We start from the raw sequence: 27477 nt of genomic DNA on the forward strand, positions 1-27477 counted from the left end.
AAGAAAGAAAGAAAGAAAGAAAGAAAGAAAGAAAGAAAGAAAGAAAGCCATTTCACATAAGTAGATGATCAAAAATTCCCTAGTCTTCCCCCCCTCCACACTTCCAAAGTTTATTTGAATTTACCTAGATGTTTTACAGATATAATCAGGTCTTCCCAGAGGGATTCATCTTTCCTTGCTTTTTACCTGTTTAGAGAGTCTGTTTTCCTCTTCAATGTACTTCTGTTCTTTGGGTATTAATGTTCGTAAGCTGGCTTTCACCTATACATCAACATATGTGTCTGTTATGGATTCATATATTACCAACGTTTACAAGTTTTTCACGCAGTTCAATTTGCAATAATTCCTAAAGTTTCAGAGTCCTGGCTGCTGCGCTCATAAAATACAAATGTATACAGTTGCACATGCACGCGTTTGCACCGCTTATGCCGGCAGGCAGCGGCCGCAGTACCGAGGCCGTGGCAGCCGCCAACTGTAACAGAAAGCGTGGGTGTGCCAGTCAGTGGCGGAAGCGCATTCCCCAGGATACATCAAGGTTCAGAGAAAACGAGGAATGACAGAAATTCTCTACAAATCAGGAACAAAAGCTTTCATGAAACTGAACTCTTTAGCAGTACAAAAAAGCCAAAGTTAAGACTTACAGCATTAAAAATCACATCTATTTCAAGATAGATGACCCCCTTTGTTGGCCCTGTCAGCTGCTTGTTTTTCAAGACGTAGGCTTTCTGTTCACCATTTTGAATCTGCGGGAAAAGGACATGACAGCCGTCTGTCTCGCGGTCTCCGCTGAATACACTCCCTCAGTGACCTTTGACCCCCAGCTGCTGAAACTGACAGAGAACCCAAAACAACTGTGGCAATTCTGACAAGTACCTGTTCATTACCAGGATCAAGTCTGTCAGGAAAAATTAACTATCATGGGATTCAACATGGCCGTGAATTGAGTATGTTAAAATTTTTAGTGTTCTTATTACAGACCTTGGTTGAGAAATGACAGATACAGAGCTGAGGGTTTTTTTTTTTTTCCTTGAGCAAAAGCAACACAGAGCAGTGTCAGGTGAATAAAACTTACAGACAGCAATGGTATAGCAACTTTGCCCAGAAAGTCAGCACTTCGATCCCGATCTTCATCATAAACTGTCACTTCAAGAACTGAATGGATATCTTTAATGTTGCTGCATAATAAATATACGTAAGAAGAAAAGACTTCATCAGTGGGGAACAAGAACAAAAATGCTTTTGAAAATTTAGATGGCTCCAGCTGATTTTGTGTGTATGTGTTTTTATGTATGCTATTTGCATATACACATATACAAGGTAGCTTGGTATCTGACAGAATTTCCCATAATGCACCTTCATAGATTACAGTGTTGGTTCTATTATCTGGAACTTTGAACACTATTGTAATTTCAAGTTATAATTTTTAATGAAATATAATTTTCCATCTGGATGGGCACAGAATTAGCATAAAAAAATCAGTAAGTGGCACTGATGTTTTTGAGACTTTTCCCTCTCATTATTATCACAATAATTCCTAGCTTCCTATTAACCCCATGTAAAACTCCATTAAATTTGATATCAGCAAGAGTCACAGTATATCTCATACAATTTTTCTTTTTTTTTGTAATAGTAGGACATCTCCTTTGTTTACAGTTCCTACCAAAATATTGACTTATTTCTGGTAGGTTTATAGTAAAAATTAACCAACACAGAAAACAGAATGGAGAAAATGTAACATTGATAGCTATTGTACCACCCCAGGATTTAGTGTCCCATTATGTTCCAAAGACAACGTATGTTAATAAACAACTGTGCGAGCTCTTCATTTTTGTTTCTGGAAAAATAAACCCCAATTGCTGACAGCATTTATTCTTTGATCAAACTGTTTACCAAGAAAACATGAATTAAGAGAAAACAAAAAAAATGAATACATTCATTACTGAAAGACTGCAACCACATGTGAGAAGAGGCTTTATCGGGGCACAATCAATTAATGGCTTTGATAATAATCAAACCTATTCATTCAATTATGCATTCCAGAGAAAAACACTCTCAACAATCTTAGGAGTGCAAGTCTCCTGACCAGGCTTTCATCTCTTATAAAAATGTGGAATTCCTTAAAGATAAATTGGTCAGATAACTAAATCTGATTAGTTACTCGCTCTTAAGCAGAGACATTATAAGAAATTAATGAGGAATTTAGCAGTTTTCATATACAAAAAAATTAAACTATGTTAGAAAACTTTTAAGAAGTACTCTGTTTGGAGAGTTTTCCTTTGTTCAGAGTTCATTTCTAAAGCCCAGTTTAAACACACACACACACACACACACACACACACACACCCTGGACTTAGGAGATACCATGGTGTAGATCAGCAGCTTTTATAGTGTGTGGTCAAAAGATTTATAAACTTTTTTTTAAAACAAAAGGAAAATTAACCCAAATGGTGTTCTGGTAACTGGGACAATACTTAATATCCTTATTGTACTAAAAGGCAACAAAGCAAAACTAAAGCATCTCTGAATTCAAGACTGGATTGTTTGCTGATTTGACCAATGGAACAAATAGAGCTTTGTCCTCCCTGATGTCAATGCAGTTGGGGAGAATTTCAATAGAAAGTATAAAAGGAAGAAGCAGTATGGTCATTCAGTTAATGGAAGCAAAATCCTTAGTCAAACCATATAAAAATCACAGTTTTAAAAAAGAATCTGTGAAAACAAAGAAAAATGGCATATTCTTTCCCCAGGTCTCTCTGTCAGAAAGGTATTACAATTATGATATTCGCTGTTGCTAGCAGCAGCAGTCCAGATGCAGAGCTGCTCATCAGTTAAGAATAAACACACACACAAATATCTCAAAAATAAATATTATTAGCTCCATTTTTGAAATGAGCTCAAGGTAATGATTACTTACAATGTGAAGATTTTGTTCCACTCAGGATTAAGATTTTTGTAGACGGTATGTGTCAGCAGCCTATCATTGTTCAGTTCAACTACACAAAACGGGTCACTTTTACCTACAAGAGATTTGGGGGGAAACATTTTTAGTATAAATAACATCCACAGTTCACAGTGTCATGATCACAGCCACATCGCTTTTCTGAAAAGTTTTATGAAAAACAAAAAGTAACATACAGTTTAAAAAATTTAAACATCAAACTAGAGTTAGATGTAACTGGAGAGTGTTAACAATTGTTGTGATTCCTAGCAAATTAGAATCTGAAAAAAAGTAAAAGAGAGGAAATTATACAGCTGGTATTTCGATTTGTACTTATTTTTTTTTACAAAAAATAGTAATAATTATTATGAGAGAAACTGTGATGCATGTACATCCCTCAGTTTTTACTTAGTTCTATAAAGATCATTTGAAAGGCTCAACCCCTTCACTTTTACGCATATATTTTCCAACTCCTCCGACTCATTAGTAACTTTTAATAGAAATTTCTAAACAAAACTAAACAAATTTATGTTGGGAAAACTGCTATATTACAGAATGACACCATTGTAATGTGACTTTAGATTCCCTCCTGAAATGTCTCTGGCATCACAAGAAGGTAAATTAGACCCTCAGAGGCAGAAAAAATTTTGCCATTTGAAACTTAACCTCAGCAACCAATCTGCATGTTAAAGAGCAGTATTTTTTCCTGTCCACTGAGAGTAAAGAATTTGGAAGTTATCATCTGTTGACAGCGAGCCTGTTCTGCCATAATCAAATCTTGTTCATTCGGCAATTATATTTTGTGATATCCTCAATATTTTGTAATGTCATGTCCTGTATTATAAGAACCCCATAAAGTCAGAGGCTCTATGGGGGCAGCATTAATGATATTAGTGCAGCGTGTAATTTGTTTGATACCTTATACAAATGACAATGAAATCAATATTTAGACAAAGCTGTCCAGAGGTCATATCTTTTAAACTACAATATTGATTTAGACTACATAAGAGGTTAATGTGCATATTATTAACTTTAATGATAAAGAATAATTGTTTTAAATGCATTGTGAATTGTAGTCACAGTAGTTTACACTTCTGTGAAAGCTTAAATATCATTGAAGATTTTCAATTAAATTTTAATAGGAAGGAATTCATTAGCTATCAGTGACAGATAAGTCATGTATTCCCACACAGCAGTGTATTTACTTTCCATATTGTAATTCTTAAAATGAGCCGTACAAACTTTGACTCACCTTTAATTTAATTTATTAGTTATATAATAAAAAAAAAGAGTAAATGTATGTGTGTTAGTTCAGCGGCCTCATATACCCCAGGACTGCATAATTTAGCAGTATGGTAGTCTTTTCAAATTTTTGGTCTTGGGAACAATTTTGAATAATGAACAGAGAATCGAAAGTCTTTGAGGTCTGTTGACATTTTTATTTCTGCCTTTGGATCTGTATTATCCTTTTTTTTTTTTAATCATACACACATACACACCATGGAAGACAGAATTCAAAAAAGAACATTTTGTTCATTAAAACACAGTGCAAAAGGTTTTATTTGCCACATCAACAATTTTATTTTCTTCCACAGAATTCAGGTACAAGCATAAAAAGTGGATTCAAACAATTTCAAAAGCCTTACTTATTCTAAAGGACCATACAAAGTCTTTTCACCTAGCTTTGTACTGGGTAATAGACACATACTACCACCTCAAATAATTTATAAAAGGGTTGGAGAGATTAAAAAAAAAATCTACCTGTAATGATCAGAGAGAAAATTAAAGCCATATTTAATAGAATTCCATGTCAGAAGCACCACTATTCTGCCATCACTTGAGACAGAACCATTAGATTGATTAGCGTTGGAACTTTCACCTAAAAGACAAGTGGAACGTTCACACTCTTCCTGGGACCTCCTTGTAATTTTTCTCATATATGTGTACATTCATGTAAATCTTAATTTAGTTAAAAAAACTATATAAAAATAGCACTTTTGGGCATTTCTGTTTCCTCATTTTCACTTGCTTTACTTCAATTACTATTATATTTCAACTGACTTGGTTTTACTTGCCCTCAAATGATCAGCAATGTGTAACAGATTCAGTCAAAACTGCCCCACTTCTTCAATAGCAAAACACAAGAACAAACTCCAGAGACCAGTATCTATTGGGAAAACATTTTACTTTATTTTATTTTTATTGCCCAGTGTGGAGCCCAACACAGGGCTCGAACTCATGACTGTGAAATCAAGACCTGAGCTGAGATCAAGAGTCGGGACACTTAACCGACTGAGCCATGAGGTGCCCTGAAAAAATTTTTACTTTAAACTTCTACCAGCAGAGAATGCAAATCTTTACTTGATTTCTTTTCTATAGGAATTACATTCAATTGTGTAAGAGACTTTCAACTACATGGAAAGTCTCTTAAATCACCACTTTCTTTGTTACTCTACCTGTATTTGCTGACAAAAGATCTGGAGTCTTAAAGAAACAAAATCTGTTCTTAATGATTAACACTTCTCATATCTTGGTAAGAAACTAATCCATTTATCAAAACCTATGCCCATGAGGCCGTGGGTATCCATATTTTCTTACCATGTAGTTGATTAGTTTGCAAGACCATTCCTAGGGAAAACCGGTTATCTGCCGTTGACCACCACATTACTTATTCTCTCACTCACTCTCTTCTCTTGAAATGAAGACATTGAAGCCCTAGAGACAATGCTACACCCACCAAAAACAGTGTAAGCACCTTCTGAAGCCACCTCTCAGTCATTTTGCTAGATTAAATTCCAGGGGCATTCCATCATTGGCAAAAATATTCTCTTATATGTACATGCTTTTAACTTGAAATGGGTAAGCAAGGTAATTTTTAAGAGACCATATTAAACACTGTACCAAATGTAATGGTGCTTACATTTAAAAAAAAGAGAGAAACTTTTACCTTAGACCAAATTACTATTTAACACAGCTTTAATTAAATATATTTAAATGTGGGGCGTCTGGGGACTCAGTCGGTTAAGGGTCGACTCTTGATTTCAACTCACGTCATGATCTCAGGGTTGCGAGATGGAGCCCCGCCTTGGGCTCCGTGCTCGGCGCGGAATCTCCTTGAGATTTTCTCTCTCCTTCTCCCTCTGCCCCTCCCTGCACTCTGTCTAAGTAAATAAGTGAAATATATATATATGATTATATATATATATATATTTTTTATATATATATATATGTTTAAATATAAGGCACCAGGCAAGACCTTTCCCAGTTTCCCAATAACTATGCCATATCTTAGTAGTTAGTAGGCCACACACATGGGAAGAGCTGGCTAATGTTTTGACCACAGATTCATTCACTCAACAAGTAATTATTACTTACCATGTACCAGGCAGTGTTCTATGTGTTGAGGAGACATAAGTGCATAAACAATAATAATGATAAGCCTGACCTCAGGGTGTTTACCTTGAGGAAAAAGACAATGAATACACACATTTTATGGTATTTTAGAAGGTGATAAGTACTGTAGAGAAAGATATAGGAATGGCAATGAGGAGTACTGGTATGTATGTGCAATTTTTTAAAGGACCGTCAGAGAAGGTGGGAAATCAGCATATGGGCAAAGAAATGAAAAAGGCAAGGGAGTAGGCTCTGGGCTACCTAGAACAACAGGTCGTGGAAAGGTCAGAGAAATGGCTGTGCCTGGTGTGTCTAGGAATATCCAAGAAGCCAGCATGACTGAAGGAATGAATTGAGGGAAGGGGAAGAGTAGAGGGTGAGGTATGGGGAGGGTGGCAGGTCTTTGTAGGATATGGCTTTCTCTCCAAGTGCTAGGAGAAGCTTTTGGAGGTATTTGGGCTGCGGTGTGACATGATCTGACGGCTGCTATTTGGAGAATAAGGTGGAGAGAAGCCAGTGGAGGAGGTAGTGGGAAGAGTTAGGAGGATATTATGACAATCCAGGTGATGGAAAGTGCTTGGATTCTGAATATACTCTGAAGGTAGAACCAACAGGGTTTGAAGATGCCAATAGTGAACAATCTCTTATGCCTGATACTGTTATTTGCTGACAGAAAACAATTCCCTGAGCTTAGCTAAGTCAGTCTTTTATTCCCCCAAGGACAAGAAGCATTCAACAAAGTACCCAGGGTAGCTTTCTCTAGAATCTGCCAAAGAGGAAAATTTACGTAAGGAGAGAGCAGCCAATTTTATATTTAACTTCTATTCATCTTTTCCTTCTATAAAGTTATGTTTTTACAGTTATCAGTAATGGATGCCAACATCAGGTCTTTACATACTATGTTATTTTCAACTAATTTAGAAAGTATCCTTCTGCCACTGCATGATTCAAGGGTAATTAAAAATTAACAGCAATTTCAACCAAAATAATAGTAAACGTACAATATCAAATTCTATAAACTTACCACTAAAAAGCATTCACCATAGTTTTATTTTAAAGAAGTGGCTACACACAGTTAATGTGCTTATCTGGCTTGCTAAATGATGCTTTAAATGACTGGCTTTTCAGTTCCTAAATTTTGCAGCCTTGATTATGTGCCACTTAAACAACCGAAAACAATCACAGAAATACCAGTGATGGACCTAACCATTAATTATCTCCTTAATTATTCCTTCCTTTCATCCTTTTATCATTCTAGTTAGACCTCGTGATATGCTGCTGTGCTTGCTGAGAGTATCTGAGGAGTGGGATTGACTATAGGATGCGGTGTTGAGGTCTACTAAGTACACTGTGTTCTGCAAAGCTCTAAAGAGTGATGCAAAGCTGCTCCATATGATGATTTTACTCAATACCGTATGGGCAGAAGTGCAAGGAGTTAAGGCAGCAACCAAAGTTGAACTGTATTTTGTTTCTGATAATTTTTGGCTATTTAAACAGCCTAAACGTATGGGAACAGATGATATAATCCCTCATCTCCGTCTTAGTCATTCTTGTCATAAGACTAAAGCTGACCTGTGGGTACCAACTGGCTTTCTCTTAACCTTCACCATTTGGGCTAAAAAAGTGCAAGATTTGGGTTTGGATGCAAGATAGAAATTGCGGCAGTGCTTGGTGAGGATCCGAGCAGTGGGGCTGATTGTGTTAACCGCCATGACAGCTGAAAGAGTCTTAGCCTTGCTTGAGAACATTGCAGTTTTCCTTGTTGACAATTTTCCAGAGAGAAACAGGAATACCTTTGGAAGCATTCATTACTTATTGAATGCCTGCTCCTCTCATCCTGGAATTATGATTAAGACACAGTCCAGCACTCAAGGCACGCACAGTTTAGTGGGCATGATAGGCATGTAAATACACAGTTATAATGCAGGACTGTAAGGGCTGTAATAAAGGTAAGTGAAAGGTACAATGGGAAGCGTATCATTCTCTAGCTCTAGAACAGGAAGGGAAAAGGAGGTGAAGACTTTTCCTCAGTGGGTGAGATGACCCTGGTGATCTATGGTGATTACACATCATTACTGCCAAGAGCTTTAGAGGAGAAGGATGCTTATCTAACAAGAACATTTTAACAGTTTATGATAAGGAATATTTAGCTTAAATTTGTTTCTTTATCCCTTTGATACGGACTCTATAACACAGCAACTTAGATCTATGTTATGTAGTGACTATACAATAGATACTTAAAAATATTAGGTTAGGACTAACGCGCATTTATCCATAATCTTGTTAAAAACCAGGGGCTATTTGTTTTCCCTATGGATTTTTACAGGGGAAAAAATCTCCCAAGGGAGTTAAAATTAGAGCTTCTTCTCTCTTAACTTAAACGTAAATCTATAATAAATTTTAAAGCATATGCTCTAACACCTAAATTCTTACGGTGAAAAGCCATTCCTACAGCAGTAAAAACAGAGGTCAGAATCGTCTCCAATGGGCACCTTTTCTGGGCGTCTTCAAAGCAGCACAGAGGAATGAATGGGATGCGCTGACTGGCTAATTCTCTCTCACTCTTAGCCCTTGCTCTTTGGGGTCACAACACTGACACGTTTATAAAGAACTGTGGGAAAGCCTGCACCACCCCTGCTAGCTTGTTACCTGTTATGTGGGCAAGTGGACGGCTTCAGTTTGTGCAAACTACTGGTTTGAGCATTAAAGTCACTCAAAAGATACTGAATGATATTCTTGCTCCCAGAATAGAAAGTTAATCCTGATCCATCAGTGGTGGGCTTTGTCCAGGGTCATTTTGCTGCTGACAAGTAGCACACTTTGCTGGATGTGATGTGTTATAGAAATGTGTGTGTAGGGGGATACCCAGTGACCACCTCTTTGTTGTCCTTTCTCTGAAAACACAGAAGACTTTCAATAGCATGGAAAGCAATTCATATCCATTGGGGCCTTTTATTTGGGGACTACCTTGCACAAATTAAGCTCCTTGGTTTAATTTCCTCAGGTGTCACAGTTTGAAATGGCTATACTTTAATCTTTTTTTTTTAAATTATAATCAAGATTGCCATCTGTCCTTTCCACAAACTGGAATTTCAATCATAACATATAACAATGTTGTACGTAGATGAGGGAAATCCATAGGGTCCACCAAAACAAAAAGCCATGTACAGTGGATATATCTTCCAATCCTTCCCTTATCACTGGAGATGGGGTTTTGACCTTTGCTTTTTTCATCAACTGACCTAAACATATTTTAAACATCTGATTGGTAGAAATACATTAACTGCCACTCCTCACTAAGTTCCCACTGGGTCTGATTCTGGGACTGAGTAATAGTAACTGGGCTTCCCTTTTCTCACTAAGTCATGAGTTGTGGCTCTCAGCCCATTAGACCCAATACATCCTTTTTCATATTGAAGATTTTGTAATGTCCTCCTTACTATTTTGAAATAAAACTCAATCATGATTTCAAAATTTCATATAATGCCTTAATGCCATAATAAAGGACTAAATTGAAAGTTGTTTATAATAAAATCACGTTTATTTATTCAACAAATATTTATTGAGTACCCACTATATGCCAGGCCATGTAAACAAAAAAAGGAAATGTCCCTGCTCTCTTGGATTCTATTTGTAGTGGGGAGGGAGGAAAAAGAGACTAAATATTGAACACAATTAAGAAGTACATTATATTGAATGTTAGGGAGTGATACGTGTTAATGAAAAATGGAAACAAATAGTGCGGGATAAGGGGTTTGAAGAATGTGGGGGAGGGGCATAGTTTATAAATATAATCAGTGTGGTTGGAGTAGGCTTCATTGAGAAGGTGAGATGAGAGCAAAGACCTGAAGGAAGTGAAGGAGTACTCAAATGGACATCTGGAGAGAAGTATCCCAGGAAGAGGCAAGAGCTAGAGCAAAGGCCTGGTATGCTCAGGGACCCTGATATAGTGGGGCACAGTAAGCACTGGGAACAATGGTGGAATATGTCAGAGAAGTAAAGGGGAACCAGATCATGAACCAGATTGCCATGGAGGCAATCCTAAGGTCTTTGGTGTTCACTATGTAAAATGGCAGGCATTTGCATGGCTTGAGTAAATAATATGTATTTCAAAACCCTCAACTCTATGGTCAACTAATCTTTGACAAAGCAGGAAAGAATGTCCAATGGAAAAAAGACAGTCTCTTCAACAAATGGTGTTGGGAAAATTGGACAGCCACCTGCAGAAGAATGAAACTGGACTGTCTCCTTACACCACACACAAAAATAGACTCCAAATGGTTGAAAGACCTAAACGTGAGACAGGAGTCCATCAAAATCCTAAAGGAGAACACAAGTGGCAACCTCTTCGACCTCAGCCTCAGCATCTTCTTCCTAGAAACATCGCCAAAGGCAAGGGAAGCAAGGGTAAAAATGAACTACTGGGACCTCATCAAGATAAAAAGCTTCTGCACATCAAAAGAAACAGTCAACAAAACCAAAGACAACCAACAGAATGGGAGAAGATATTTGCAAATGACATATCAGATAAAGGGCTAGTATCCAAAATCTATAAAGAACTTACCAAACTCAACACCCAAAGAACAATTAATCCAATCAAGAAATGGGCAGAAGACAGGAAAAGACATTTCTGCAAAGAAGACATCCAAATGGCCAACAGACACATAAAAAAGTGCTCAACATCGCTCGGCATCAGGGAAATCCAAATCAAAACCTCAATGAGATACCACCTCACACCCGTCAGAACGGCTAAAATTAACAAGTCAGGAAACGACAGATGTTGGCAGGGATGTGGAGAAAGGGGAACCCTCCTACACTGTTGGTGGGAATGCAAGCTGGTGCAGGCACTCTGGAAAACAGTATGGAGGTTCCTCAAACAGTTGAAAATAGAGCTACCCTATGACCCAGCAATTGCCCTACTGGATATTTACCCCAAAGATACAAATGTAGGGATCTGAAGGGGTACGTGCACCCCGATGTTAATAGCAGCAATGTCCACAATAGCCAAACTGTGGAAAGAGCCAAGATGTCCATCGACAGATGAATGGATAAAGAAGATGTGGTATATATACACAATGGAATATTATGCAGCCATCAAAAGGAATGAAATCTTGCCATTGGCAATGACATGGATGGAACTGGAGGTTATTATGCTGAGCGAAATAAGTCAATCAGAGAAAGACATGTATCATATGACCTCACTGATATGAGGAATTCTTAATCTCAGGAAACAAACTGAGGGTTGCTGGAGTGGTGGGGGGTGGGGTGGCTGGGTGATAGACACTGGGGAGGGTATGTGCTATGGTGAGCGCTGTGAATTGTGTAAGACTGTTGAATCACAGACCTGTACCTCTGAAACAAATAATACATCATATGTTAAAAAAAAAAAAAGAAGAAGATAGCAGGAGGGGAAGAATGAAGGGGGGGAAATCGGAGGGGGAGACGAACCATGAGACTATGGACTCCGAGAAACAAACTGAGGGTTCTAGAGGGGAGGGGGTGGGGGGATGGGTTAGCCTGGTGATGGGTATTAAAGAGGGCAGTTCTGCATGGAGCCCCGGGTGTTATACTCAAACAATGAATCATGGAACACTACATCAAAAACTAATGATGTAATGTATGGTGATTAACATAACATAATAATAAAAAATACAATCTAGGCTCAGATAATCATGAAATAGATTTAAAACCTATGTTAATGTCTATATTTAATCTTGCAGGACATGGGACAATTTTCACTAGTTAAGATTGTCTAATACTCTGTAGACATTTAGCATCCCCATCCCACTCCCACCAAATTCCAATAGTGCTCCCCCAAACACTGTGGCAACTCAATTCTCCCTCAAATGCTCAAGAGGGTAATACTGCCTCCTCCAAATGAGGATCATTGGCCTACAGCAACAGTTCTTAAACATTTTCATCTTTAGGATCTCTTAAAAAATTTTGAGGACATCAAAAAGCTTTTGTCTATATAAATTATATCTATCAGTTGACCATTTTAGAATTTAAAAATGGCAGCATGTAAAACTATCATTCATTTGAAAATGACATAATAAATCCATGACATGTTAACATCAGAGCAATCAAATATATAGCCTTTGAAAAATTGCATTGTACATTCAAGAGAGAATGAGAGTGAGAAAAGAAAATAACATCCTAGTATTATTATGAAAATAGTTTTGACTTTAAAAGATCCTTAAAAGAGTTTGGGGGATCCCTGGAAGCTCCTGGGCCACACTTTGAGAACCATGACTAAGAGTAATGGGAATAAAGCACAATGTAAATATGAATTTATTTCCCTTGGGATCTAGAACTAGATGCAAAAGAATATATATAGTATTGTGTATAACAAGATGCATTCTTGAGTCCTAAAATTGAACCATCTTGGTACACGCTGCAAAGCTTGAAATTTATAAGAACAAGAAATAAAATGAGACAGATAAGAAACTGGGAAAGAAAGAAAAGGGAGACTATGGGATCTATAAAATGAGAAGAAGCTATGAAAAATTTGTGTCCAAGCTTTTAAGAGTTTAGATAAATTATGGTAAAAACATTTAAGGATTTTACTTCAACTAATATTTAATATAGAAACTATATGCATGTCACTTGTTACAAGATTGGAAACACAAAAGTTATTTGTCTAAAAATATAAGTATAGATATTTATTATAAGCTCCTTTGTTTTTGAAATTTCTCATAGTTACTTTAGGACATACAGTAAATATATATTCAATTAGACTCCCCACAGAAAAGCATAAGGTTTCAGATAATCTCCCTTAAAAGTAAATTAATTAGCTGGAGAGAGCCTTTGCAGAATAAAGTTCTTTAGACTGAAAAAGTTAAGGACTCTAATAGGTGATTAAACCTTTTTTTAAAAAATATTTTTAGGCAATAAAACTGAAAAATATCATCTGTCAAGCCTCTGTCTTTAAAATATCTTTGTATTTTTATTTCTCTTCTACAAAATATCTACTCATTCAAGAGTCTGTTATTCATCTTGGCACCTACTGAGGGATCTCTGATTCTGAGGGCTGGGAGAAAAGCCTCAGAGGCCAAGTTTGAAAGCTGATCTAGGGCTTGAATCCTCTCTTGCTATCAGTTAAGTCTCACAGACTCTGGTTTAACAGGGCCATTGATGGGGAAATCGCCACCTCCACAGGTCTATTCTGATACATTTTTAGGCAATTTAATTTTGGGGAAGTGCCTCTTTACATGGCACACAAAATTATGTCTCTGTAACTTTTACCTATTTTATGTAGTCATTTTTTAACTTTAAATGAATTAATGCATGCAAAGTGAAGGCACAGCATCTGTCACTTAGATTATCTGATTAATGTTCATTACCTGCCCCCCTGAGCTGGATAATGTGGATGGCTTGCCGAGCAAATATTCTAACTTCTGGTGTCTCTTCCTGAACAAGAGAGGCTGCAAAGGCCAAGGTCACATTTTTAGACTCTCTTGCAGCTAGGGTGGGAGATGTGAATTTGGTTGCACCAATCTGGTATACTTGCCTAAGATTTGATATTAGTGTTCAGTTACCCGAGAGCCCGTGGAGTTCATTTTGCTGCTGTAGGTGGCAAACAGGAGTAGTGTAAGGAGTTCTCAGGGTCTTCTCAACCTGCTAATATGGCCAGTTGCTTAATTAACCTCTCCACATTTCACTTTTCTAATTTGTAAAGTGGGGAGAACAACAGTAACTAATTAGGTTGCTGTGAGATGGTGCTAATCCTTGTTCTAAGCTCAGGGTAGTGTCTGACGTGATAAAGTCTCAGTAAATGTGGCTGCCACTACTAGTGTTTTTAGCATTATTATCATTTTCCGTGAGCTCTTCTCAATTGACTTGATTTTAAAATATCAGATAGCCTAATTGAGAATAAATTCTGCTTTGTCAATGTCCTTGTTTAAAGAATTGCTTCCAATACTGAATTCGTACCCCAGTATGTTTGATGAGTCCAGAGGTGAGTATCATTCTCAACATTTCCCTTTTATTCAATGTAGCCAATTTGTAATTTGCATACTATAAAACAATGTGACAAAATTGACATATGCATAATTCATTCTCACAGAGCTTAAACTCAATTCAAACCCTCAACTTTTTTCTATATTTTCTACTCTTAAAGCAGGACATTACTGTTTTGTATCCTTGTAAGTCTTTTTATGTATATTCTTTAATGCCCGCCTTGTTGAACTAACCCTATTATTTCAATCTGAACTAAGCTTATTATACACATGTATGGATATGTATATATATTACGTACAAATACTGTAATACTATGTAAATATTTAAAAGTGTAAATCTATAATATATGCATATAGTATACACCTATATGTAATATATGCATATAGTATATAGTTAACTATCCCTGTTAACAAGTTTGATAAGGAAGCATCCAGTTATCTCCTCAAAGTCACTAGTAAATAGGTTGAACAAGTTAGACCAAGAACAGAGCCCTGTATTCTTCCATTTGGCATTCCCATTGACATCAGTCCTTTACCACAATCACTGTTTATTGTGATGTGATTACATAGCCATGTAATCATTTATGCACCTAACTATACTGTCATATAACCCAAGTATTCCTGTGGTAAGATTTTTCTTTTTTTCAAAAGTCTGGCTAAATCTAGATCCTCTCTGTTTGCACCAGTTCCCTAATCCATCATTCTAGGAAATGTATTGCTTATTTACACAAATATATCATAACAAACAATAACGAACCGTTTAATTTTAAACAATGATTCTAGCATCGGAAAGCATTTCTTCAAGCACTGAGTAGAATCGTGGAGCTAGCCCTCCAAGCAGATCAGTAGTTCTCTATTTCTTTACTCAAAGGATCATTTTGTAATCTTACTTCTACAGAACTCAATTAATTACTTCATAGTATTTCTCCCCCCCCACTTCCCATTGATAGTGGGACCACCACTTTCTCAGCCTATAGTCCCTCACCTCTAGAGCACATCAAACCCCATTATTAATCTCTTTTGTCATCCCACCTATTCTTCCAGAGCAGTATCTTCTAACCATGTGACCTGCATATGAATCACACATGAATTCTGTCATTCCATATAAAACACTAGTTCAGACTCAGCCTCACTAGCCCTTGAGTTAAATTATCATTTTAATTCCTCTTTTCACAAATATCTCATATCAACTATTTGGTTTTAGAAAAACACTTTTGCATTTCTAAAATTAGAATAGGATTTAATTTTGTAAAGATGCAAGTACTAAAAGGAAGCCACTTTTATTTCTATGTGAACTATGATGACATAAAAGAATGAAGAGAAAATAAAAGAGGAATGAAGAGCAATGATTTGCTTTCTCTCCTTGTGACGCCTTCATTTGTTTAGTCTCATTCTTAAGGAAGGTATTTATACAGTGTTAAGACATTTAATATGTATACGTATAATATTGTTTCCTAAACTACACATGTTACCGTGATAAGAATGTCAGCTGTTGGGTACTTTTGGTGCATCATAAATTGGATGAAATTTCTTCTCAAACTATACTATTTTTGTTAAAAAGCAAATAGGGACATCATTAGTTTATATAATGGAAATAAAGCACTGTGCTTGGGAAATTTTTAATACATTTTGTGTAAAACTTAGATATTTTTGTTTCAAGCAATATAAAGATTTGATGATAGCAAAAGTTAAAAATAATTAAGAGTGACATCCATGCATAACCCCCTTTTATTTGGTTAACTATTTTACCTTTGATAATTCACAAATATGAAGGATTTCCACCGTATTTTATATATAATACCATCAGTTGAACTATGCAGAGTTTAAAGGATATATGTTTTCTTATCTTCCAACATAGGTTTTAAATAATGATCATAAAATCTAAGGCTGCATTTATCAGATATCATTAATGTTATTAAATATGATGACATAATTAAAGACACATGCTATCAAAAATTCAGTCTGCTACAGTTCTATAAAAGAAGCAACGTACCCACTTTTTCCAGAAGAGCTCTAGTATTCTGAGGGCCACTCAAGCAACAACTGCATATATCTTACGCAGTTTGCTTGGGAAACCCACAAAAAGCTAATTTTTTTAAAGAGCAATATCTTATCTATATTATATATGTATGTGCTTGGCACTTCTCCAGCTGTATATAAAACTTTCAAAGAACAGACTTGCCTTTTTCTGTACAGCCACCTTTTCATTTTCTTTCTCTGAATAGACCCATAATGTTCAGGGAAAATACCAAGAATAATAAATCCAAATCTCTGTATAAAATATACCTTCATGACATACTCAAGCTGGAAATCACAGGAACCAATAAAAATGCAGGCAGCCTACTGATAATGAGGTCAGAAATACAAATAAATTTATTTTTAATGAAGACTGGAAGCACAGTAATCAAAGTGTTAAAATTCATTTCATGCATATCTCATTTGCTTCTTAGCTGATATTTACCACGCAGTTCTGTGAGAAAGTAGAGGCCTAAGATGCTCCAGATAAATGGCTCAATTAATTGTACAGAGGTAGACCTCTTTGAGCTGAGCCAGAGCTGTGAGCTCTTTATTAAAAGCACTATTCTGTAGCCCATAACCTTGTTCCTTGACTCCTCTCTGGTTTCCAATTTAAACAAGTCCCCATGCGGCCTGCTCTAAAGGGCTTTGTCTCCCTGTCATTGTTAAGAGAGCTGAGGCATCCTGGAAGTGTGAAATCAGACCTCATGAGTTGAACGGTTCCCCAGGGAACGCCGGACTGCGCAGAAGGTCAAAGTCATGGGCCGGACCGTCTAAAAGTGTCTGATCGCCGGTCTGTGACACAGCAAGGTTGGGGGGGGGCAGCGGCGCTAGACTGAAGAGGACTGAAATTGAACACATCTTAATTAAAGCCCACAGACAGCAAAACAAAATGTTTTCTAGGCAGCCTGTCAAATGGGGCTTAAATTTAGCTCTGCTAATGAATCTGAGCTGCTAACTGTTATTTCTTAAGATAATAAGACTCTCACGGAAGCTGATAAAAAAAAAAAAACACTGTAGCATGTCTTTTTCTGCTGTTTTGTTACTTAAATATTTTCCAACAATGAAGACAGTTTTCCTAAAGAAAAACATGGGAAAAGTCTATGCAAATAAAGGGGTAGTAAACATCTCCCTTAATAACTAGTAGGTTTCCAGACTATGGGGCTGGTGAGTCATGGGTATTTATGCATAGCCTTGTTTTAGAAAAAGATATGCTCATTTAATGGGACTGTTTCAGTGACAGATTATGTTAATTGTAAAATTCTCTCCCTCTTCCTTTTTTCTCTCCCTCTCCCTCTATTGTTTCCTGAAAGAGATGGTGCATTAATTTGAGAGATCAATTCACCTGGGGTGGAGAAGTTTTATATTAGTGTGCCTTTTAATACAGTGAAAAGGTAGGGCATCTTTTGAAAGGCTTTCACAGTTCTCCCATATCACCGTTTCTGAACCCGAGTGGCTGGTATCCCTGGGGAGGCTGTGACCTCTTCCTCGGGAGCTCAAAAAAACAACCCAGGGGAAAATGCAGGGGAGGGGCTGAAGAGAAGAACCCTTTTCTCTTTTTTCTCTTAGAACTTGAAAGAACCAAATTGGCCAGGTCTAAATACTCAGAGAAGAAAGCCTCACTCGATATAGAAGACATTAAATGTTCTGCTGAAAGCAGAAATTAGGCCCCATCCAAGGAAGGGGATAATTAGAAGCTTAGAAAAGACAAATTCCGACATGAACTGTTTCCCACCACCTTTAAAAATATATATATATTTCCCCCCCAGTGGTCTTTCTCTACTCACAAACTGTCCAGTTTTAAGGAATACTTGATTTAGCGGTAGAGAGAATTTTCCCCACTGAACGCAGGGCCAAACGGTCTCTGGGTTTTGCTTTGATGGTACAGAGAGACAACCACCTTTTCACTGCTTAGTTGAAAGGTAAGTAAGTTGTACTGCAAAGTATTTTTCACTTAATCAAACTTTTTTTTCCTCACGAAGAATTTAGCTGATCATCTTTGAAAACCAGAGAGCCACTTTCTCAGGCTGTGAAAGGCTGCCCACAATTTGACTGAAATTTCAATCCACTCTTGTGCCGCGCTCAATGCATGTGTATGTGTGGGAGTTGTAAATTGAGGCCTTAACCACCAGAGTTAATCTCTTTTTTTAAATCTGTATTAACCTTAATGATTTGAAGTGCACTGTCCAACACTGGCCTATTGAGACCGAAGAAAAAACTACCCTCGACTATCAACAGTTTATTAGGGGCTTAACTGAAGTGACCTACTGTAGTAGTGTTCAGCTGAACAAGGCTATAGGCTTTTTGTGGAAAGGGAAAGAATTGAGGGTTTCATTAAAAAGTAATTTGTGCTTTGTACTCACTCATTCAAAGAGAGTCTCAATTGCTCTTTATTCACACAGAGTTAATACAGTATCACAATGTTTCTCAATGAATGTGTTGTAACAAAAGAAAAATTTTACATTTTGAAAGGAAAAAAATTCTTTGTAACTGCAGTAAGATTGATGGCTACTTAAAAGATTATAGAATCTTGTTCCTGTGCTCATGTTAAATGATGGAATATTATAATTTAAAATTTTTTGCTTAAACTATGGAAGTTTGACTTTATGTTCTGATCCTTAAAATAGTTTAAAAATAGAGCAAAGTTGGTCAAATATAAGTTTGTCTTGTTAGGCTTGTCTAGAAAAAAGTGTTCTGAACCCAACTAAGTATCTTATAGTAATAGCCTCATTTATAGCAGGTCAGAAGATACTCTGCTTAGCTCAGAGAGCTATCAGTGATTTAAAATCTCCCCTCTCCATCCACAACACTCCTAAACGGATGCTAATTTGAGGATTTGAAGACCGCACCATTGACTCAATTTCTGTTTTTCAAACTGTTGCTGAAAATCTTGTAGAGCCTATGATTATCCACTGAGATGTACAACATATCTTTAAAGTTCTTCTTTGAACAAGTAAAAAAGAAAGTATACAAAGAGCTTATTTGTGCTTGAAATTTAATGGTAAAGACCAGGAAGGATCAGTTTACACATAAATATTTATCCTTTCCAGAAGTAAAGATTATTAAAAAAATTCAGTAGTATATTCAGACATTTCTCACTTAAATATATGGTCCTCAGTTTCTGCCACCATCACAAATGTCATAAAGACCACAAAAGGTCCAAGAGTGAGCAAGGTCAAAGACTGAATTATCCTCTTGCCCCTGAATAGTTCAACATCTCTCTTGTTCAATTCAGAGCACATTAGATTATAAGGTCAGTGTGGAATGAGGAATCATGAGATTTATGTCCCTAAAACTGGAGGGGAAAAAAATGGACAATCTGTTATTTAGTATTCCCCAAATTAAAGTTCATTTTATCAGATCAAAATTAGGTCTCATTAAATCCCTAGGGAAAAGACTATTGTTATTCACATTAATTTACATAGAACCATTAGGAAAGAAATATATCTATTTTTTACAGCTTTGAAAGACCATGTACTTTAACTTCCACAGTGGCATATAGGCCAAGTAGGTTAACATAGTTTATATATTCATGAAGTTTTAAAAGCAATGACAGCTTCTCTCTACGAGAAACAAACTTATATAATTGCATTCAACTTGTGTAATGGGCAGGTATCTAAGCTTTTGAAGTAAATGGAACTTGAATATTTGTATAAGAAATTATTGTACCCCTATAAATGTTCAGTAATAATTCTTCACACTTAGGTGCCCCCTGAGATATTATTTTAGGCCTTTCTCCCCATCTTCAGAGGTTTTCAGCCTAACACTGGGGGCTCCCCTACAGAAAATCCTGTAGAAAACTGAAGGTGCCTCCCATGATGGTGAACGTCACTATCGTGAATGTCACATTCTGAATTTACCTGCTGCGGGGTATCAGAGGCTAGGTGTAACCTGTGTATGCGAAAGCAATACTGAGTTCCTATTCTGGTCTTTAAGTTAATGTCCACAGTGAACCAAAGAAAAGCAATTACTGGGGCGCCTGGGTGGCGCAGTTGGTTAAGCATCAGACTCTTGGTTTTAGCTCAGGTTGTGGCCTCAGAATCACACAATCAAGCCCCGAGCTGGGCTCTGTGCCTAGCGTGGACTCTGCTTAAGTTTCCCTCTCCCTCTACCCCTCCCCCGCATTCTCTCTCTCTCAAATAAATAAATAAATAAATCTTTAAAAAAAGAGGAGTTAATCATTCATTCATTGTTGACTGTTGGTTCTAATACTAAATGCAACATAATAAAAGAAAAAAAATCATTATGTCCAGATTAATTTGAGTATAACCACATCAGAAGTAAAAAAGATGAGTAAAGTTAACATTCACTAATTGTTTAGTACAAGGACCCAAGTCAGCATACATGCAAAAAGATTACAAACTACCCTCTCTCCCAGTACTTTCAAGTACACCTATTTTGAAAGAATATTTGACAGTTGTTACTATCTTCATGGTTACAAATGAGTTGATAATCACCTGTTTAAAGAAGCTGTAAACTCTCAACATTTTTATCACACAATAAACAGTCACTTGATACTATGCAAATATTAAAAATTTAAAAATATTACCATTCTGGAGCAGACATCTGCTATTTTAGTTTTAATGCATGTCATCTTTTAATTTGGTTTTGATTCTGTTTTGTTTAGATTTGATGAATTAAAAAAAGGATATCAACCATCAGGTAATGGATTTGCAAGCTCTTAGATGGTAGGAAAAGTGCATTTCTCCCCTTCAGATAAGTCTACTACCTTATTAGGATCAACTTGCCGAACATTCACAATGGTGAGCATATTTCTACAAATAATAAGTGGATGCTTTCTTTCAGGAAGAGCAAAATTTACACAAAAATTGGCCAAGTCAGTCCTATTTGTTATCTATCTTGAGATAGACAATTTAAGGAATGGTATAAGTATGCCCCAAAACCTATGAAATTAAAGAGTAAATGAATGGTCACATAATTGCAAATTCAAAACAATAATTTCATTCTGGAAATTGATGAAATAATTATCATTAGTTAATTAATACATCACAGAAACAGTGATATCCAAATCAGGAAGCTTTAAGAGATAAGACTGATTTCAGTGTTTTTTACAGGCCCATTTCTTGGTTAAAAAATTTAGAACAATGTAGATGCTTAGTTTATTTTCATTTACTTATTTATTTATTTATTTTATTATGTTATATCACCATACATTACGTCATTAGTTTTTGATATAGTGTTCCATGATTCATTGTTTGCATATAACACCCAGTGCTCCATTCAGTACGATGCTTAGTTTAGATCCAGAATTATCTCTGGGATGTGCTAAGGAATTTTAACAACAACAAAAAAACTTGAAAATTAAAAAAAAAAAAAAGGACGCCTGGGTGGCTCAGTTATTAAGCAAGCGTCTGCCTTCGGCTCAGGTCATGATCCCAGAGTCCTGGGATCGAGTCCCGCATCGGGCTCCCTGCTCAGCTGGAAGCCTGCTTCTCCCTCTCTCTCTGCCCCTGCTTGGGTTCCCTCTCTCGCTTTGTCTCTCTCTGTCATATAAATTAAAAAAAAAAAAAAATCTCTAAAAAAAAAAACAGCAAAAACTTGAATCAGCAACCCGGATGCCAGGAGTTCATACCAAGTAATTGAGTAATTTGCATCTACAATTTTCAGTAGACTATGCAACAGATTTCACGTGTGTTGGACTTGTGTTGATGTTATGATACTGTCTGAGGGAAGGTGATCCTGCCTGAGAGAAGATATAACATTACTACAAGATGCCAAAATGATGAAACCTGGAAGTCCCACTGCGTTGGCGAAACTTTGGAAAAGGCAACAATTCAAAAGTTATTTTACCCTTTATTGTTTGTTTTTAATACATCACCCTTCTTTCAAAAAGCAGAAACAGTAAAAAGTTGGGTGGTTGGCATTTCTTGTAATATCAAACCTAAAACTTTATATTATTTACTTTGATGATCCAGTCAGGAGAAATGAAGAGTTTAGTCATTAAATGGTGTGGACCCAGCATGCAGCTCGATATGTATATATCACATATAATAAATATTATAAATATATATGTTATAATACATAGTCAAAATAATATATATAAATATAGTCAATAGAATTCCCTCATTTCTTACCTGTGACATCAGCGACCATCAACCCTTCTGCTCTGATTACTTTCACCTGGAGAAATCCCACATCTTTCAGGTTGTGAAATATCCGCAATGGACTCTGAAAGACCCCAACATCGGTGTTAGAAAAGAAAGGTTCTAGAGGGTATCAGAGGGTGTGTGAGGAAACACTAAGTTTTATCGTTGATCTCAGGATGCTGCTTAAGTGGTTCAAAGGGATATTTGTGTTTTTTCAATACAGATTACCCTTCCACTATCATTAACGTGCACCTACACATAGGCACACACATATGTATTGACATAGATAATTGTTGCTATATGAGAATTTTGAAAGAATAAAAAATACCACATTTCTTCCCCATAAAAAATTATCAGTGAACAATGGTGAACAGTAAATTACAGAATAGGATATACCTACTTTCTTCCTTCAATCTCCTTTACTGAAGAACTCCAAAGAATCTGTCATCTATGGGAACCATGATTTGGAGACTAATGATCATTAATACTGAGTCTTAGGTTGTTGGTAATGTAACACACTTCAGCCTTTAGGATTAAGAAAGTCAATATTATTTTTTTTTTTACTCTTTTCTTCTTGGTGAGTTTTGGAAATTGCATGTGCTAGATGAGGGCTGAATTACTGAAATGCTGCTTTCTAATGTTTGGTTCAAAAGATTTGCATAGTTCTATGAACCTTTTAGGAAAAAAATCATATGTAATTTCTAAAATAGGTCAAATTGATCACTAAAAATAAATTCAAAGTGATGAATAATTTTTCTTAAGTTTGCAATTTTATTTGCCATTGTAGTGTGTACAGAAGTAGGGAAATTCCAATAGAAGAATCAGATCCAAAGGATAAAACCTATTTAATTTCATAAATTAATAATGGTAGTGTTTTGGGAAGTATAGTACCTGAAGGCATTAAAAGAGACATACCAATGTAATAATTCAGAACTCGAATTAATGGGCACAAATACTTAAAGAGTAAGTATTGATAGAGAACACTGATATGCATTTGCTTATTTACACTTCCTAGCATTTTTCTTATGACAAAACCAGCATTTCTACTCAGCAAATCAAAGGTACTTCTGCATTATAATCCCTAAAATGCTTTAAGACCAAGGAGCATAATATAACAAAGTTATCAAACTGTTACTAAAGAACATTCCCATCCTTGTATTAAGGATGTGAGAATACTGACAAGCAGGAGCTTACTGAGATATTGACTTTATGAGTCCTGTATGACTAGCCATTGTGTATACTGAAGCTATGACCTTGGTATATTGGGAGGAGGAAATGCAGATATATGGGTAATCTCAGAGCCTAACTTTTAAGAGTGTTGAGCACAGGATTAGCTCCTATTCTTGTATTGTTTTAAAACAGCTGTTTATCACCCAAAATCTATTGAAACTACCCAGATGATAGGGCTCAGGAAAAACGAACCTCTCTCTCCACTTAAATTCCTGCTAAGGGTTTAACAATGGGAACGTTAGACAGCAGTGTTATAATTCAGAGGTGTGTAGGCATGTTGCCTTCCTGATGTAGTAACATCTCATAGCTTCCTGAGTGTTATAAACCAGGTAAGTCTCCTATCCTGATGATAGAGAAGAGTTTTATCACAAGGTTTCTGTCCTTTAATTTTTGGGAGCAATTCAATCCAAGTTTCACCGTGTCTAAAACAAATCTCATCAGTCCTCGGGCTGAGAATTGTTTCATACGAGTAACCTCCCTGCACACACATATAGCTTCTGACGCTTCAGCTCCGATGTTCTGCTTCTCATTTGGAGGGGTAATTACTGTTCGAAGGGTTTCTTTCCTCCAGTCAGCTGACACTCAGGAATTTATTGCCAACTTCAACTGTTTAGGGCAGTGACACAGCGCTTATAATAAGAATTGCAAAAAAAAAAAAAAACAAAATATTAACTATATCAGTTTAAAAATAGACCTTTCGGGGATGCTTCATCAAGAGGTATTCCTGCCTTGTTATTTATGGTTATTTTCGAAGGCCTCAAAACCTGAATGGCTTCTGAAGCCAGAAATTTCCATAGCAGAGGAATCTATGATTTGCTGTGAATCCTTTCAGCCCTCAATAGATGGGAAAAGATTGAAATGCTCTGGAGAGGAGTCCTCTTTATTTTTTTAATGAAAGGCTGTATAATATATTTTCTCTATGGCTGCAGCAGCTGTCAGGGAGAGCATCTCAGTTCAGCTCTATTACAGGAGAGGCAATACCCCATCCTATGGCATCGAGATGCTCTGAGGGGCCAGAGCTGATTGACAGCTTGTCACCGTGACGTCTTATTCCATCTCTGTTATGGAGAAAATTAATGTCACACCACCAGCCTTATGACTCGCTGTCATCCTAGAACCGCTCACCTTTTATCAATGCTCTAAATAACATTTCAAGCCCATCGTCTCATGCTGGACAATCCGGTCAAGGGACATTAAATCAGATGACTGTGAAATGTCATAATAAAAATGGAATGCTAACAACTTCTTCTCTAAACTAGCTCCTCTGGTTTTTAAACTGTGACAAGGGGGAGCAAGGGTTCAGCATACCCATTCTGAAAAGGTCATACAATCGCTCTTGGTCTACTACCCATTACTACCCGCCCCCTTGTGACCTTGCCTGCCTTCCTCCCTCCAAAAGGAAAAAAAAAAAAAAGAAAAAAAAAAGAAAAATGGAATTAGCCATCTTTTCAGAATGAGGTGATCACATAATGGCCCACACGGTAATGTCTGTTTAATTTGCGGGGCTTCGATGCTTCACAATGAACAACCGAATGACAGAAATGGAGAGCCTTTTCAGGGGCAACTCACTTTCCTCACTATGGCCAGTGCCAAATCACATTCTGAAGTGTCCCCTAAAATTTAAAAAATACACATGTTCTCCCAGGAAAACATATAAATAATTCCCCAAATAACCTCCTCTATATGTTTCTCTGAAACATATGATGACATATGATGTCCCAGACACGATACAGCATTCATTTGTCTCATAATCTGTGTAATAAAAAGAAAACACACTGAAACCATAAAGTTAGGTCTCTGTCCTTGTCTTACTATGAGCAATTATAACACATGTGCTATACTGCATACAGGAGCTCCGTAGCAACGACGTCTCTAGAGGGAGACACAGGCCTATGCTTGAAAAGCAGGGCTACAAAAACAAAACAAAACATTTAAATACGGTTCACTTTTTAATATGTCGTAGAGCAGCATGTAATCAGGGAATCAGCCAGGGCATCCACATCATAGTTTATATTTTATTCAGATAACAACTAACATTTGAAAGAAGGTGCGGAAACAAATATTCAAATTCTGAATGGAAATGGCCGATTTAAGGAAGCCCAACCGGCAAAAAAGAAAAAAAAAAAGAATCAATAATAGTTGGATTATTCCTAATTACCTAGGCTCCACTAACATTCTAATACATGGGATAGTACCAAATATTAATCCATAAAATACAGTATCGTAATACCTAGAATTTTTATATTAATATACCAATTAATTCCTTTAAAATTGTTTCAACTCACAAGGTTCACTCCTGGTAACAGGAGAACATTTTTTCATGGGTACCAAAATGTGAAATAATTCTCATAATTGCAATTACATATTAGAAGATGCCCAACAATAGGTTGGGCTCTTAGGTGGTTTAAAAATATATACTATTTAGCCTTGCTAAGTCACCTCTATTAAACTGTTTATGGTAACACCATTGGTAGATGAGTTGTGCAAGCATTAGCAGACAGCTGATTCGGTGGAGATAGCCAGAATAAATTTGCTGAAGCGCACATCCTGCTAATCTGTTTGAAGAATATTGTAGAGCATTAGTACCAGCACTTCATGTTATCTGCACAGCCTGATAAGGTACATCTTTATTAAATTCAGTTATTGGAAGGATGTCAGTCAGCAAATAGGAATATTTTAGAATCTAAAAAAAAAATTAAGCGGTTCTTTGTTAGAGCTTGGTTTCATGGCTGAATGTCTAGAGGAGCCTTCTAAACACCTGGCAGCATTGTACAATACAAGCTTTGTAATTTTAAGTGGAAAAGCTTTTTTTCCCAGCTTCATGGGTACCGAGGCATTCACTTTTTGAGACTACATTGAGAGAATGGTGGAGTAAGAGCTCCCCTCTCTGTTGATTCAAGAAAACTACATGGTGGAAAATGCACAGCATGAGGATGCTGGGAAAGAGGTAGATTTGGGTGTGAATATTTTGGCTTGGTGAAATGTGAGAAGGGTGCTTACTATAGTGACTCACTATTCCGCCCTATCACTCCACAAATGATCAAAAGGTAAGGAGGTTTCCTTTTAATTATATTTCACATTCAATTAAAATAAGATAAAGGGATGAAGCGAGGCCTTTCTAAGCAGTTGAAATAAAAATTCTTTCTGTGAGCATCCTCTCGTTACCAAGCTACTAATTAATGTAGGTGTCATTAATTCCATTTCAAACTTGGAAAGACAAAGAACTCTTAATTGCAATTACAAAGGGTCAAAGAATTAATTTTGAGGTAATGTTCTGTATACTTGACTTTCCTTTATGAGAAGTTGCCTTGCATGATAGTTGTGCTGCATGACAAAATCACTGTGGAGAGGCTCAGAATCTAGACCTTGCTTTGGAAGAGACTCTAGAGAAGAGCAGGTGTGCAGACCTCAGGGGAACGGCACCTGCATTTACCCAGCTCTCTGTCTCTGCTGACTCAGCTGTCACACAGCCCTTCAGATGTACTCCTGTCACTCTAGGTAGATCGTTTACCACCTCAACTCGTCACACATGACCCTGAATTAGGAGGGTTACATACGTACATATCTCCTTAAGATTTCCTCCCGTTCTTTCTGGTCCTCCAGGGAACTGACGGAGAGGTCAGAGATGCTGACTGTGGCCGAAGCTGTGAGGGTGACCAGCAGAACCAGGTGACCCTCACCCTCTTCCAGCTGCAACTCCAACTTGTGTGTCTGCTCCCTACTGAGGGCCGACAGGTCCACCTGGCACCTGGAAGCAAATGTTGTGAATTAGCAGGTGCCCTTCCGCTCCTCTCCTCTCCTCTCCACACCTCCCCTCCCCTCCCCTCTCCTCTCC

At 36.9% G+C, this 27477-nt stretch overlaps 1 protein-coding gene across 20 annotated transcripts in view; it reads right to left on the reverse strand.

The window, feature by feature from the left end:
• Positions 1 to 27477, reverse strand: part of MCTP1 (multiple C2 and transmembrane domain containing 1) — a 504318-nt gene that overhangs the window by 154458 nt on the left and 322383 nt on the right. For 17 of the 20 annotated variants that reach the window (XM_073888246.1, XM_073888239.1, XM_073888215.1 and 14 more), the window contains 6 exons: positions 27204 to 27390; positions 22401 to 22494; positions 2915 to 3017; positions 1073 to 1175; positions 642 to 743; positions 187 to 261 (listed from right to left, as the gene is read on the reverse strand). In XM_073888246.1, coding sequence (XP_073744347.1) covers positions 187 to 261; positions 642 to 743; positions 1073 to 1175; positions 2915 to 3017; positions 22401 to 22494; positions 27204 to 27390 — 664 coding nt within the window. The remainder of the gene's footprint in view (positions 1 to 186; positions 262 to 641; positions 744 to 1072; positions 1176 to 2914; positions 3018 to 22400; positions 22495 to 27203; positions 27391 to 27477) is intronic. The other 3 variants (XM_073888212.1, XM_073888251.1, XM_073888198.1) reach the window with 2 other exon arrangements.

Source organism: Callorhinus ursinus, unplaced genomic scaffold (assembly GCF_003265705.2).
Source record: "Callorhinus ursinus isolate GAN/ISIS: 27379988/994484 unplaced genomic scaffold, GSC_fseal_2.0 scaffold3, whole genome shotgun sequence".
Lineage (NCBI taxonomy): Eukaryota > Metazoa > Chordata > Mammalia > Carnivora > Otariidae > Callorhinus > Callorhinus ursinus.